The following is a 12,977-nucleotide window of genomic DNA, read 5'->3' on the forward strand; positions in this document are numbered from 1 at the left end:
GTATAATCGTACCACTGTACTATCTATTTGCAAACTGTTAATAAAGTATTCAATCAATCAATGAAATACATTTGACTACAAGAGATTTCGGTCTCATGTTGTTGCCATGACACCTGCTGGCTGAAAAAAAGTCAATGCAAGGCTTTATTAACGGCTCTGACAACATAATTATTCATGTTTCATTTTTATTGATGTGTGACATTTGCTCAATTAGTCCCCCCCCCACTGATATAATAATAGTATTCTGTGTTTTTTTGTGATATAGTCTACAGTACAGTAAGTGGTTCTCAAACATTTTATTTTATTTTAAGGACCCCCAAATTAATGTATTTGGCCGTGGTTAGATTTGTGTTGTTAAAATGTTTCAAAACTATTTAAATGTGTCACTTTTCCCCCAGATTTTATTCTAAAATGATGCAATGCGTTGTGAGCTTGTAGATCGATAGATTTGATGCGACAGTATATTAACTAACGTCGTTGGGGACCCCCACTTTGACAACCACTGGTGTAGAATTCCATTAATTTACTTTATGACATGTTTTGCTATACCATATCATGACAAAAAAATATGGCATATCATATTTATGCTGTGTGTATGTAGATATTACTGATAGCATTCTATGTTCTTGGGGAAATGTCCCTATGGAAATGTAATAATATACTCATTTCAAAATTGTGTATATTATTAGAATTACCTTTCCTGATGCTGGCCATAGTGCTAATGAATGATTTGATTTGTTTTGAACAAAGATTGGACTATTGACTCCATTATTTGTTTTGATTTTGTAAAATATCAGCTGGCCAGGGTTTTTTCAGACCTCCCATGTTTACCTCCCCCCCGATAGTCCTCCAGTACCGTGATGGCATGGGACTTGAACCTGAACTGTCTGTAGTAAAGGCAACCGATAAAAGCACACCACACCATTGTGCCAAGGCACCTTTGGGCCCTCAGCAAGTGTTTTCTAATGCTTTTGAATTGTTCTTTTGTGTTTTAGCCTTGAAAATATCTAAGTATTCCAACATTGAACTATAGAACGGCTGGGATTTGAACATGGAACCTCTGTGCTGAGCATTCGATTATTAGACCATTACCCACATCTCTGAGGCACTCACAGACACGTCTCTTAGTACTGTTGAAGCATTATTTTGTTTTTTAGCCATGAAATTCCAAAGTACTCCAACATTGAAGGGATTTGAACATGGAATCTCTGTGCTGAGTGTCTAATCACTAGACCACCACACTATCGCTCAGACTCTGAGAGCTTGTATTAGTGTTCACGCGTTATTTTGTATGCTAGCCTTCAGTTAGTAAAGTTAAGCTGAATTACTCCAGCATTGATATAGAGCATTGGGTTTTGAACATGGAATCTCTGTGCTGAGAGTCTGATGATTAGAGCACTACACCATCATTAGAATCTACAGAAAGGGGTCCCTAGTTCATATTTGAACTAGGGACCCCCCCCCCCACTCTGACGAGCATTTTTGCGTCTTTCTTACGTAATATTTGACAATTAAAAAGGTCTGAAAAGTCATTAAATTGCAACTTTAGAAGTGTGCAGATACCCTGTATACACTTACACTGTGTTGGTTGTTTACTGTTGAGTGAGAAAACAATGTTGGACATTAAGCTAATCATCTGGGGACCCCCAGAAATAATTTGGGGACCCCCAGTTTGGGAACCACTGTTCTACGGTGCTTTCTATTGTACTTACATGGAGACAATCTTGTTCAAATTATTTCCAACAACAATCTCTAATATATATTGTCAGATGCACTAGTATTAAGTAAAACATAAATAAAAGTGATCTGAATATTTTCTACTTGTGTTTTGCAGTAGTTTTATTCCCTCTGAAATAGAGGTAAGGTCTGCTTGAATCTTAATAACCACCGAAAATAATTCCTTGGGTCAGAATTGTGTGGGAAAGAAATGTGTTCATTTGTCCCTCTATGTTGCTTAGTTCAAATGTTCAGGTTCTGGACAGGTGTAAGAAAGGATTCAAATGAAGCCCATGGGACATTCTTTCAGCCTGGTATCTGGCAGAATCTTAAAATACACACTTATAGATTAAGAAAAAAAGTCCACCCAAAGTAATTAGTGAATAGAGAAATATAGATGTGATTTAAACATTTTCCACTAGTTGTGTAGTTTTTGTTCCTACAGTAAATAGGGTCAAGTTATGCTTGAATCAGAATAATTACCATTTTATTGAATTCCCTGGGTCATAATTGTATGGAAAAATGTGTTCATTTGTCTGCATGTTGTTTACTTCAATAGTTAAAGTCCCACCTTTTTCAGTTAGGTGTAAGAAATGGTTAAAAATTATCCCCATGGGACATTAGTTGGCAACAAGAAGAAATGTAAAAACGTATGCAGGGTAGGGGGACCCATCTCCCCTACTAGACTATATCTGCGTAGCCGCCACAGACAACTTTATACAGTGGATTTCAAAATGACATTTGCGGCAGTTTATGAGTTCCATCTCATCCTTATGGTAAGATGACCCTTATGGGTTCATTTGTTTTGCCGTGCACTCTTCATCTTTGCGTCTTATGGATATTACACTGTTCAATATTCAAATATTGAACACTGGTGTCCTAGAAGGAAAGAAATGGCTGGAGTCATTGCCGTGTTGTCCCAAACCTTTATTGCAGCTCACAGAACAGAACATTTACAGAGAACTGTGACGGTCCAAATCTCCTCCACAGAATCCATATTACCATTTCATAATAATTTAATCACCTGCAATATGCCTGTAGACCTTAAGGCCATGATACATAGTCAACATTGTGACGCTCTGGAGATGGGTAGCTTGTAGCAACAAAGAAAAAGAAAAACGGCACTTTCAAATGACTTCCTCCCCCATTGGCCACTGACCACAGCCAATCCACATTAATTTAGTTACCAAGCCAACTATTCTTGCCCGAGACATTTTTTAGAAGTTTTATGACATTCTGTATGTTGGTTAACCGTCATCTCCTTTGGAAGCAAAATTGCCCCTGTATCATGGCCCTTTACAGCATGTAAACGACTTCTGTTCAAAGATGAACCTCATTAATAACAAAAAAAAAACAAAAAAAAAACACCTGTCTGTACAGGTTGTGGTGTGGTTGTTTTGATCTTATTTTATTGCTAGTTATGTTGTATGTATTCTTTCTTCTTACACAACAAATTAGCACAGCCGCAAGAAATAAAAAACTGCCTGTCACCAACAGCACAGTATATGGCTTTGAAAATAAAAGAACTTCTTTTAAAGAATTTTCAGGAAAAAAAAAGTTCTCTTCTAAAATGTTTTTTTTCTCCGCGAAACCTTAGTTCTTCCTTTAAAAAAAAACAAAAAATCTAGAAGATTTCTTCTTTGTAAAGGCTGTAATCTGTAAAATTAACAAGGTTCTAAAATTCACATTGACATAGAAAGAGTTAGGGAGTAGAAAATAGCGACTAGTAGTGTTTTAGAAAAAGGACAGTAATCTTACTTAATAAATCTACTGCACACCACTGGAATGTGTCACATCCATAGAAATAACCATTTGTTGCGTGGGGGGACTGGGGGCAATTCATCTCACTGGGTTAACTCCATGTTAACAATTCTGCCTCCCGAAACAAGCTCATTAGGGGAGATGCAAAATGGTTGCTATACAACAGGGTTATGATGATCAAGAGAAAGCTGCATGTTCAGAATGTATTCTTTAAAAACATTCAAAAAAGATCAAGGAACCTTTTGAAATAAAAAAAAAGGTTCCATATATTCAACTAATAAAACACACAGACTAAATTATCCAACTGTGAACTGACCCCAACCCCTTTGTGTTCCATCCCTTGAAGTAGTTTTGTGTTGCAGAAAATACCTACAGTATCACAACTCTATTTGTGCAGCCTGTCCGGTCCCCCAATAGAACCACACTATAGAGAACATTAGGCCCTTTTGCCAAAGCCATCTTAGCAGTAAGATCATCCTCTATTCATTGCAGAACAAACGCTTTAGCTGTATTTATGAAGGATCAGGAAACCTCATGTTTATCTGTTCATCGAACAGAGCCGAGCATCTCTTGGCTCTCCAAAGGCTAACTCTGTTGTGTCCATTGTTTAATTGAGCCAAGATGTTGGTGCCAAGGATGATGTTCGTGCTAAGATGTTAGGGCATCCTGGGAGCCTGCTACCATGGAAAAGATTAAAAGCAGAAATCACATATATATATATAAAAAAAAATAGAATCCACAAAGAGGAAAGGGAACACAAACTATAAAACAAAACACGTCACTGAGTTTCCTTCGGAGAAAGAAGAAAATATGCCTATCCCTTTCTCTTTTTGAGTGGAAAGAACAAGCCAGTGCAGCTTCACCCTCAACGTTAAAACAACCCTGACAACAAAACAACAACAGCAATAGTAAAACAGTCCAAGTGGTGAATGTTAGTTATACGTGTATTCATGACCATTTAGAACTGACCAACGGGATAATTAAGCAGCAGGCCTACAGTAACGGTTCAGAAGTTATGGCTGGGTTCGACAGGAAAGGACCATGAGATGCTCAACTCTCTGAGCCATATCGGACAGTTTTTCCACGTTGAACCAGCAATGCAATAGATCAGAACTGGATGACTTGGGGTTAAAGGCCATGTTTTCTGTAAATGTGGGTAATTTTAGCTTACCAATGGCCAACAAGCGTAGGGTTAACCAAGTACGGCTGCCACGTCAGTCAGTTAGCTAGGAGTGAATACGAAAGACTAATATTGCTGGTGTGCTTGAAAAGGGACTTTAAAACCATAGTGGGACAGTGGTGCACAGGCAATGGCTTCCATTACATCACAGTACAAGTGTGAGAAATCATATCTTACAAAGTCAAAGTATGCAAAGTTTAGACATGAAACTTCACACAGAAAGCTAGTTATGTGGCCCTGGTCACTGTTAATGGAATTATATAAACCCAGTTGGGACAGCTGGAGTTCTACAGCACACTTATACAGAGAAGCTTCTAGGACAGTTGGAGGAGGTTCTATAGAGCTATGGCAGAGGTACTGAGAAGTATGAGGTTGGAACGCAGAAGTTAAAAAGGAAAAGGATTGAATCTCTAAAAACGTCAAAGAGATGAAATCTACAGCTCATAGAAGGGACTGATTTGCAAAGAGATATGTCTACGAAGCAGCCTCCCACATTGCTCTCAGAGTACATATTACATGTACAAACTGGTGTGAAAGTGGGAAAACGCGTACTGAAGTCACAGTCTGCTTTCCCTCTGCATCTACATGCTAGCACGTGGCTCCTTCCTTGTGGAGGTTGGAGTCAACTTATACTGATAAGTAAATTGCAGTCGCAAGATATCACACCAGCGTCGCATACTATCTACAACACTGGAACCAGAACTAAACAGAACATTTTCACGCCAAAGTTTCCTAAAATCATATCTAATGCATGGGTAATGGCCAAGAAAATAGTCTCTTCCCTCAACTTCATTACCAACATCTATATGACGTCTGCTTAGTGAGTTGCAATAACAATTCAAATCATTTCAGCATCAAGATGGTGTTGGAAACCATAGCCCTGAGTGGAACCACTCTATGAAGTTCTGAGCAGAATGTCTGGGTTTGTAATGGAAGCTCCAGTTGAGTTGTGATTCTTAGGCCATTACAAACGTGACGAGAAGGCAGTGAAGCAACATTTTTGCACCTTCTAGCTGGGTTTACACAGGAAAAAGAGAGGAAACCAGCGTGTTAACCTCACTGACCCGTAACCTTCTATCTGAAAGAGTTCTACCACTGGAAGTGCCCAAAAAGTTCCCGCCAGTGTTTTCCTAATACAATGTTCAATAGCCATACATTGCTTGGCAACAAACTACAATACCAGCTCAGCGAGCACGTGTCTAGACTAACATTACCTTGCAACAAAGTTTAGAACTTAGAATAAAAGGAGGAAAATTTTACTGGAGGCATTTTAGACATTCCTGGCTGAATTTTGCAACTCTTTTAGATACAAGAGTCTGGTAATGACCATAGAAGTACAGCATATAGAGATTCCATGGCCTGAGTATGTGGCGAAAGACAATACATTTCTATACCACCTAAAAGGAATAGCAGAGGGAAAGAAAATTAGAATGAATGATCCATTTCCACAAACTAAAAGATATAAAATCCAAACTAAATTAAACAAAATTTAAAAACAGTTGGGGGAAGGATTTTGAAGAAAAAAAACGATAGGGAAACAAAAAGTCATGTTATTCATAAAGCAAACAATCCATCACTCTGACAAACGTACACTAGAAAAGAAAAGGTGTGTGTGTGTGTGGGGGGGGGGGGGGGGGGTATTTTTCATAGAGAATGGGTGTGAAAACAGAGGGAGGGAGAGACGGCTGTTGTCATGACCACTGCCGCTTCACTGGAGGTGGAGGCGCATCGCTCTGAGCTCACTCAGGGGGTGATGGTGCGATGCCGGTGGGTACTTGCTCCGTCACCGCAATGACTGCAGGCTCTACGTTTCTATGGAAAACACAAACATGATGATAGCATTTAGTGATAGGACTACTGGCTGGGGTCAAATGCATTTCTTGGCTGAACAACAACTAACTGCTTAATCTATTTAATGGAAAACACACGCTTTCCCAAGACCTTAGTCACTCAGTTTAATACAACCAATAAGACAATGCAGAAGGTTTGCTAGTTTTAAAGAACAATTGCTGAAAATTTTCAATGCACAAAGTGTTTAGTATCGGTGGCACCAGTGGGAATCAAGGCCTTAATTTAGTACAGTTAATACATTCATAAGGAAAGTCATAGTCTTCAATAGGGATACTGGCTGGGGTCAAATTTATAACAACAACTAATTGCCATTAAATAGGGACCAGGCTGCAGGACCACCACTGGCAGAAGCCACCGAGAATGACAGTTCACCACTCCACCACTAGAGGGATGCAACTGCTTTGGTTTCAGCAGACAGGATCAGCTATGGCTTCTTTTTGCTTACACAAACTGAACAATTAATGCATTACTTAGCATTTATTATTTGGTTGCTGGGGACTGTAGATGGCTACATTAAACTGACCAATATGCCTCAACAGTGGTGCCTCAAGAGGTGCCCCAACATACAATTCACAGCATAATTGCATGTCAATTGCATGTCTTGTCATTCAAATGCACGTGTGGTGTAAAAAAACAAACCCAAACTGAACCAAAAATGTGCCACGTGGTACTGGTATCTTTGCAGTATTCACAATAGTATGTATTAATGTAGTATACTTTAAAGATTGTCTGCAATTGTGTTACCTGAATGAATAAAATAAATATATTTAAAAAAGGATTAAAGTCTTAAGTAATATACTTATTATTTAAGTCACCATGTTTTAACATATTGTTGAAAAGGTTCTATAAGTTACCATGTGTTAACATGTTATTGAACAAGTTCCATAAAAGGAACTTGTGAAAATCTCCCTTCACAGAGAGCCTTTTCATTGCACTGGGGCGGGTGTGAATGACACGCATGTTAAGAAGAACACGTCAGCCTTAGCACACACGTGCTCAGGGCATGTTAACTGCTGACAGCTTCCTACTCCTGCCTGTAGGCGGAGGCCAGTGAAGTCCACGTCAAGACTAGAGGGTGCATGGATGTGTTGTGCAGAATGAACATGTTAAACTACATGGTATGATCTAGCAGCCAGAGGTTTCAAAGGTGGGTACATCTTATCAGAGATAGCGGTTTCCACTGAACACAGCTAGGTCACACACACAGACCAAGAGGTCTTCTCCTGCCTGTCCGAACACATAGAAGCCATATGCAATCTAACCAGTCTGTTTATTTAGCTATCATAAGATTAGATCTTCTGCTGCTGAGTAAATGCAGCCAAAGTACGACTGACAATCGGTGACATGTAGACTTTAACAGCTGGCAATCTTTATTGCAAAACACTAATGTACCCATGTAATATGAAGGTTTTCAAAGCCCCAAAGGCGTGACAAAGTAATTTCAAAAGGATATGTACATAAATCATAACCAAATTATTGAAGACAGATTTTGCCCAGACTAGTCACTATGTTACATAAACAATAGGTGCACCTTCCTGAAATTACATTTCACTGCTTTTTCCATAAGGTTTTGATTGATTTCCTCCCCTTCATGAGGAATGAAAAGGACTTGAACAATATGGGAACCTTTTCAGCTTGATGCATCCATCTACCTAAGTCTAGTCTATTTAATGGAAAACACACGCTTTCCCAAGATCTTATGCACTCTGTTTAATGTACACCAAATAACACAACGTAGAAGGTTGCTTGTCAATGCATAATGTGTTTGGTGTTGGTGGCACCAGTGAGAATCAAGCCCTTATTTAGTGAGTTAATACATTAATAATTTAGCAAGCTGCTCACTGCAGCATTATAAATGGGACAAAAAAACAACAATTACCTGTTGGCTCATCCTGATACTGTTCCTCTGCTTTGCGTGCACACACACACACACACACACACACACACACACACACATTGACAGAAACACACACAGAAAAACACGATTAAAATTAGATGTTTTGCTCAATACCCTCACAAATATAACTGTATATATGGGGCATTGTTACAGTACTATATTGTGGGTGGGTTTTGTATGTTACCCACCTGCCTCTGGGGTCTCCTCTACCTCATCTTCTACAGTTTCGGTCTCTGCTGTGAATGTAGAACAAAAAAAGAAACAGGTTTAAACCACACACCTGCTACACATGCTGCTGAATGTAGGCTTTTCTTTTTCTTTGGAATACATGAAAGTTTTTTATGAACATAAATTCAATCATATACACAGTATTGCAAACATTATTGTAGTGGTTCTCAAAGTGAGATCCATGGATCCTCTGGGTTACTGGAGGGGGTTCAAATGGACACTTACAGGTATGCAACTGTACAAATGGGCGTCACCAAATGGACCCTTATGGCTCCATTTGTACACTCTCAAGACTTATGGTGGTCCTTGAAATTAAAGCGTTTGAGAACCCACTGACAGCATGAGAAAACCAGTTCCAGAAACGGTTCCAAATGGGATGGAACAGATTCTGGTTCCTCCGGTTCCGGAACCCAACCCCTAGGGAGCACATGATGCCCCCATTGACACCAATGGGACTGCAGGGTGAAGAGGTTCGATGTGGACTGCAGGATTCTGTGACACTTCTACAGGTGCATGATTTAGAGCAGGGGGTAGGCAACCTTAAGGCCAAACCGCGCCAATGCAACTAGTCGTAACTCCTTGCAACAAAACAGTTTTAAGGTCAACCGCACCAATGCAACTCCTTACAACTGCCATTGGGGATAGTGGTTGCAAGTAGTTGCATGTTGCAAGGCGTTGCATGACGAATCATTGGTGTGGAGTGGGCTTTAGGCACGGGTGCCAACAGGAGGGTGATCACTGGCACACAGTCATAAGTGTGAGAGAGAGGTTTTTTCTTTTAAAATTAATATACAAAAAAGGTTTAGTCAGTTAAATTAAGTCCCCTCACATCTATATAAAAATTACATACTGCACATAATTCTACATTCAAACGCCCAACTCTGATTGGGGAGGGAGTCTGGGAGATAAATGGGTTATTGCGCTGAGTCTAATGATCATTACATCCTGATAAAAAATAAAGGTCAATCAAAAATCAGATGGACGTATTACATTTTGATGTGGTGTCATAATTAAACTTAATGTTGATATGGCACACTGACTATCATGAAAATGAAAACTTGGCACTTCATGCCACTCAAGAAGGTTGCCTAACCCTGATTTAGAGTATCCTGATTGGCTACATCACTACCACTGTTTTTTGTGTGCCATTTTCCTTGTATGACGACATATTCTTATTGAATTTTTATTTTAGTTAACACAGAGTTGTATTTTATTTAACACTGAGGATTCTCTGAGTATTTCACTGCCTACAGTAGGATTTTTCACAATGAGTGTACTTGTACATCCAAGTGACAAAGTCTCTGATCTCTGTATTTTAAGTGCAAGCGACAATGGAAACCCTTGAACCTATTCAGGTGTACCACAGGTTCTTGTTCCACATGGAGCTTTACTACGCTGCCTCTCACCTTCTACTGGCTCCTCAACAGCCTCCTCTTCAAAAGCTTCTGAGGGAGCAGCCTCCTCCTCAACTTCTGGGGCAGCCTCCTCCTCAACTTCTGGTGCAGCCTCCTCCTCAACAGCTTCCTCCTCAACAGCTTCCTCGACCGTTTCCTCAGCCTCCTCTACGGCGGCCTCCTCCACGGCCTCTTCTGAAGGAGCATCCTCCTCTACTGCCTCCTCAACGGCTTCTTCTGAAGGGGCAGCCTCTTCTTCTACAGCGGCCTCCTCAACTGCTTCTTCTGAAGGCGCGGCCTCCTCGACTGCTTCCTCGACTGCCTCCTCGACTGCCTCCTCGACTGCCTCCTCGACTGCCTCCTCGACTGCCTCCTCGACTGCCTCCTCGACTGCCTCCTCAACGGCCTCCTCAACGGCCTCCTGGAAGGCCTGCTTGACGGCCTCCTCAACGGCCTCCTCAACGGCCTCCTCAACGGCCTCCTCCAAAGTAGCGGCTTCCTCCTCTACGGCCGCCAAAGGCTCCTCTGCAACCTCTTCCTCCTCCTCCACAGCTGCCGCAGGCTCCTCCTCCTCCTCTGCTGCTGGCGCCTCCTCAACTGGTGCAGCCTGAATCAAATCAATGTTGTAGGATATAGATTAGAAATTCTGTCCATTTCCTCCTTACAACTCCTTGGCAATCAAAGCAGCAAGGGCCCACTAAAACGTACAAATATGCTAAACATCTTTTCAAGTAATTTGCCACGGGTTAGTACCCACTTCCACTGGCCAAGAGCCAATTTGAGGTACGCTAATGGGCTGTTTCATAAGTAAAAGTGTATCAACAGTGTCGCCTGATTAACATCAAGTGAAAAAGGATAAAAATGTGTGTCGTCTGACAGTGTCTCGTACCTACTAACCCAAAGGTCGCCAACGTTCATCATTGGTTGTCTTACATTTTCATTGGTCTGTTGGACCAACTTCTGCCCTTGCCATGGTCATGGGAACTCTTGTCGGTTGAGAGATAAACATGATCCTAACGCCTATTTTTCACATTAGACATATCAGATGACGGCTCGTTCCAAGGATGTCTCAAGATTGCCATACGGTTCAGTCATCTCGCTTTTACCAATATTAAATGGGATGATATGCTGTCACAAGTTACAAGCTAGCAAGCCAGAAGGCTAAGCAACAGATCGTGGGATGTCTAGCTACTAACATCAGCTGCCTGCTACTAGCCAACTAGCTTGCAAAGCAAAAGCAAACTACGCTTATATTTCTCAATTGCAATTAAACTGTGCATCACTAACTGCATTTAATTTTCACACGTTAGAAAAAGGGGTTGATGCTCTACTAACCTCTTCAGTAACAAACACACTGTCAAGCTGTAGCCAAATCTCCTCCAGCATTGAGTGCCAGCTGTTGCATAACTTTTAAAAGAAACCAATTACTATAGGGGAAAGGGGCTGTGTGAGGTTCTGGAGTATGATCTATGAAATCTAAAGGAATGTTTGAACCATATAAATGATCGTTATAATAGTAGCCTACTGTAACAAAAAAAAGAAAAAAAGATTGCAAATGCCTCAGCTTCAATGATGCCATGAGTACAGTACTCAAGTAATTGTACTTAGTGCCAGTCCACCACTAGTTGTGTCAACCAGTAAACAATCAGTCTGCTAACATTAAGTTATACAAAAAGCACACTGCTAGCTACCTACCCATCTTGTTTTACATGGGCACTTGCTCAAGTGGGAACATGATGTAAACCACACCCCACTGAAACACCAGCAGTACCTGATGCTCTGTTTTTCATTTCTTTAACCATGCATATGATACTATGCTGGAATATGTTATTTCTGCCTTCCGTACAGTGCTATTTATCTATCTGCTAATATATATATATATATATTTATATGTTTTTATTGTGCATTTGTATATTTGATTTGACTGTGCCTTCCGGTTAGTTGACTTGTTTCTTTCTTCTCCATTCTCCTTCCCTATTCTAACACTTCCTGAAAGTGCAAACGTTGAGAGCTTGCACCAAAAAATAATTTCACCCCCTCTTTGACACTGTAATAGTGCGACAATATTAAAGTCGATTCTGATTCACACACCTCCTCCACTGCCTCTTCAACGACCTCGGGCTCAGCCTCGACCACAGGAGCCTCCTCTACAGGCACGTCCTCCACGGTCTCCTCCTCCAGCACCTCTGGCTCCTCCTCAATAATCTGGACATATTAGATTAATAATTAATGTATGCTTTTCCACACCCAATCTAAAACAAATAGGCCATTTCAACAACTGAGGTTTCTGTTTCTGTCTAATGACATAACTGATGCTAGGTGTTATACAACATGGCAGAGGCTGCATAATGCATTGCATAGTAAAATATAAAGACCTAACTTGCGTCCATAATTTCGTTTTTTAATGTGGCTAAGTATGTTTTGTTTTTTTAAACACAATTGATACAAAGAACAATTCATGGTTTTGGCATTTATACTTTACATGTTGCAGACCGGTTAAAGATTGCAGTGGTAAATCCACATTGCTACCACAGATCTACATGTATCGCTTTATTCTACAACATTCCATTCTGCGACTGGGGATGGGCCTCAGAAACAGAACCCAGCCCCACTCCTCTCTACTAACCTCCTCGGGTTCTGGCTCGGCCTCAGGTTCGGGTTCAGGTTCGGGTTCCTCCTCAACCTCGGGCTCAGGTTCTAGAAGAGAGACAGACAGTTTGAACATTTGAACATGAGTGAACAGTGAACTGTTAGTAGGGGGAGAGAAGTGAGCGAGAGGGGAAACGGGGGGGTTTGAGAGACAGACAGAGGTATGTAAGGGAGAAAACAAAGGCACCTACAGAAGCTCTGTGAATGGAATGGTATGGACCACCATTTGAAAAGGTTTAATGACATGGACCCCCATAAGAGAAGATTTGTTGTTAAAATGTTTCAAAACTATTCAGAAATT

At 40.6% G+C, this 12,977-nt stretch overlaps 1 protein-coding gene across 8 annotated transcripts in view; it reads right to left on the minus strand.

Annotated features, from left to right (window-relative positions):
- Window positions 1–2,626: 2,626 nt before the first annotated feature.
- Window positions 2,627–12,977, minus strand: part of asph (aspartate beta-hydroxylase) — a 36,330-nt gene continuing 25,979 nt past the window's right edge. For 6 of the 8 annotated variants that reach the window (XM_080440266.1, XM_080440268.1, XM_080440265.1 and 3 more), the window contains 6 exons: window positions 12,654–12,724; window positions 12,119–12,232; window positions 10,040–10,634; window positions 8,594–8,641; window positions 8,388–8,417; window positions 2,627–6,469 (listed from right to left, as the gene is read on the minus strand). In XM_080440266.1, coding sequence (XP_080296392.1) covers window positions 6,462–6,469; window positions 8,388–8,417; window positions 8,594–8,641; window positions 10,040–10,634; window positions 12,119–12,232; window positions 12,654–12,724 — 866 coding nt within the window. In that variant the 3' untranslated portion in view covers window positions 2,627–6,461. Of the gene's footprint in view, window positions 6,470–8,387; window positions 8,418–8,593; window positions 8,642–10,039; window positions 10,635–12,114; window positions 12,233–12,653; window positions 12,725–12,977 lie in introns of all 8 variants that reach the window. The other 2 variants (XM_080440264.1, XM_080440263.1) reach the window with 2 other exon arrangements.

Source organism: Gymnoscopelus braueri (genome assembly GCF_963280865.1).
Source record: "Gymnoscopelus braueri genome assembly, chromosome: 10".
NCBI lineage: Eukaryota > Metazoa > Chordata > Actinopteri > Myctophiformes > Myctophidae > Gymnoscopelus > Gymnoscopelus braueri.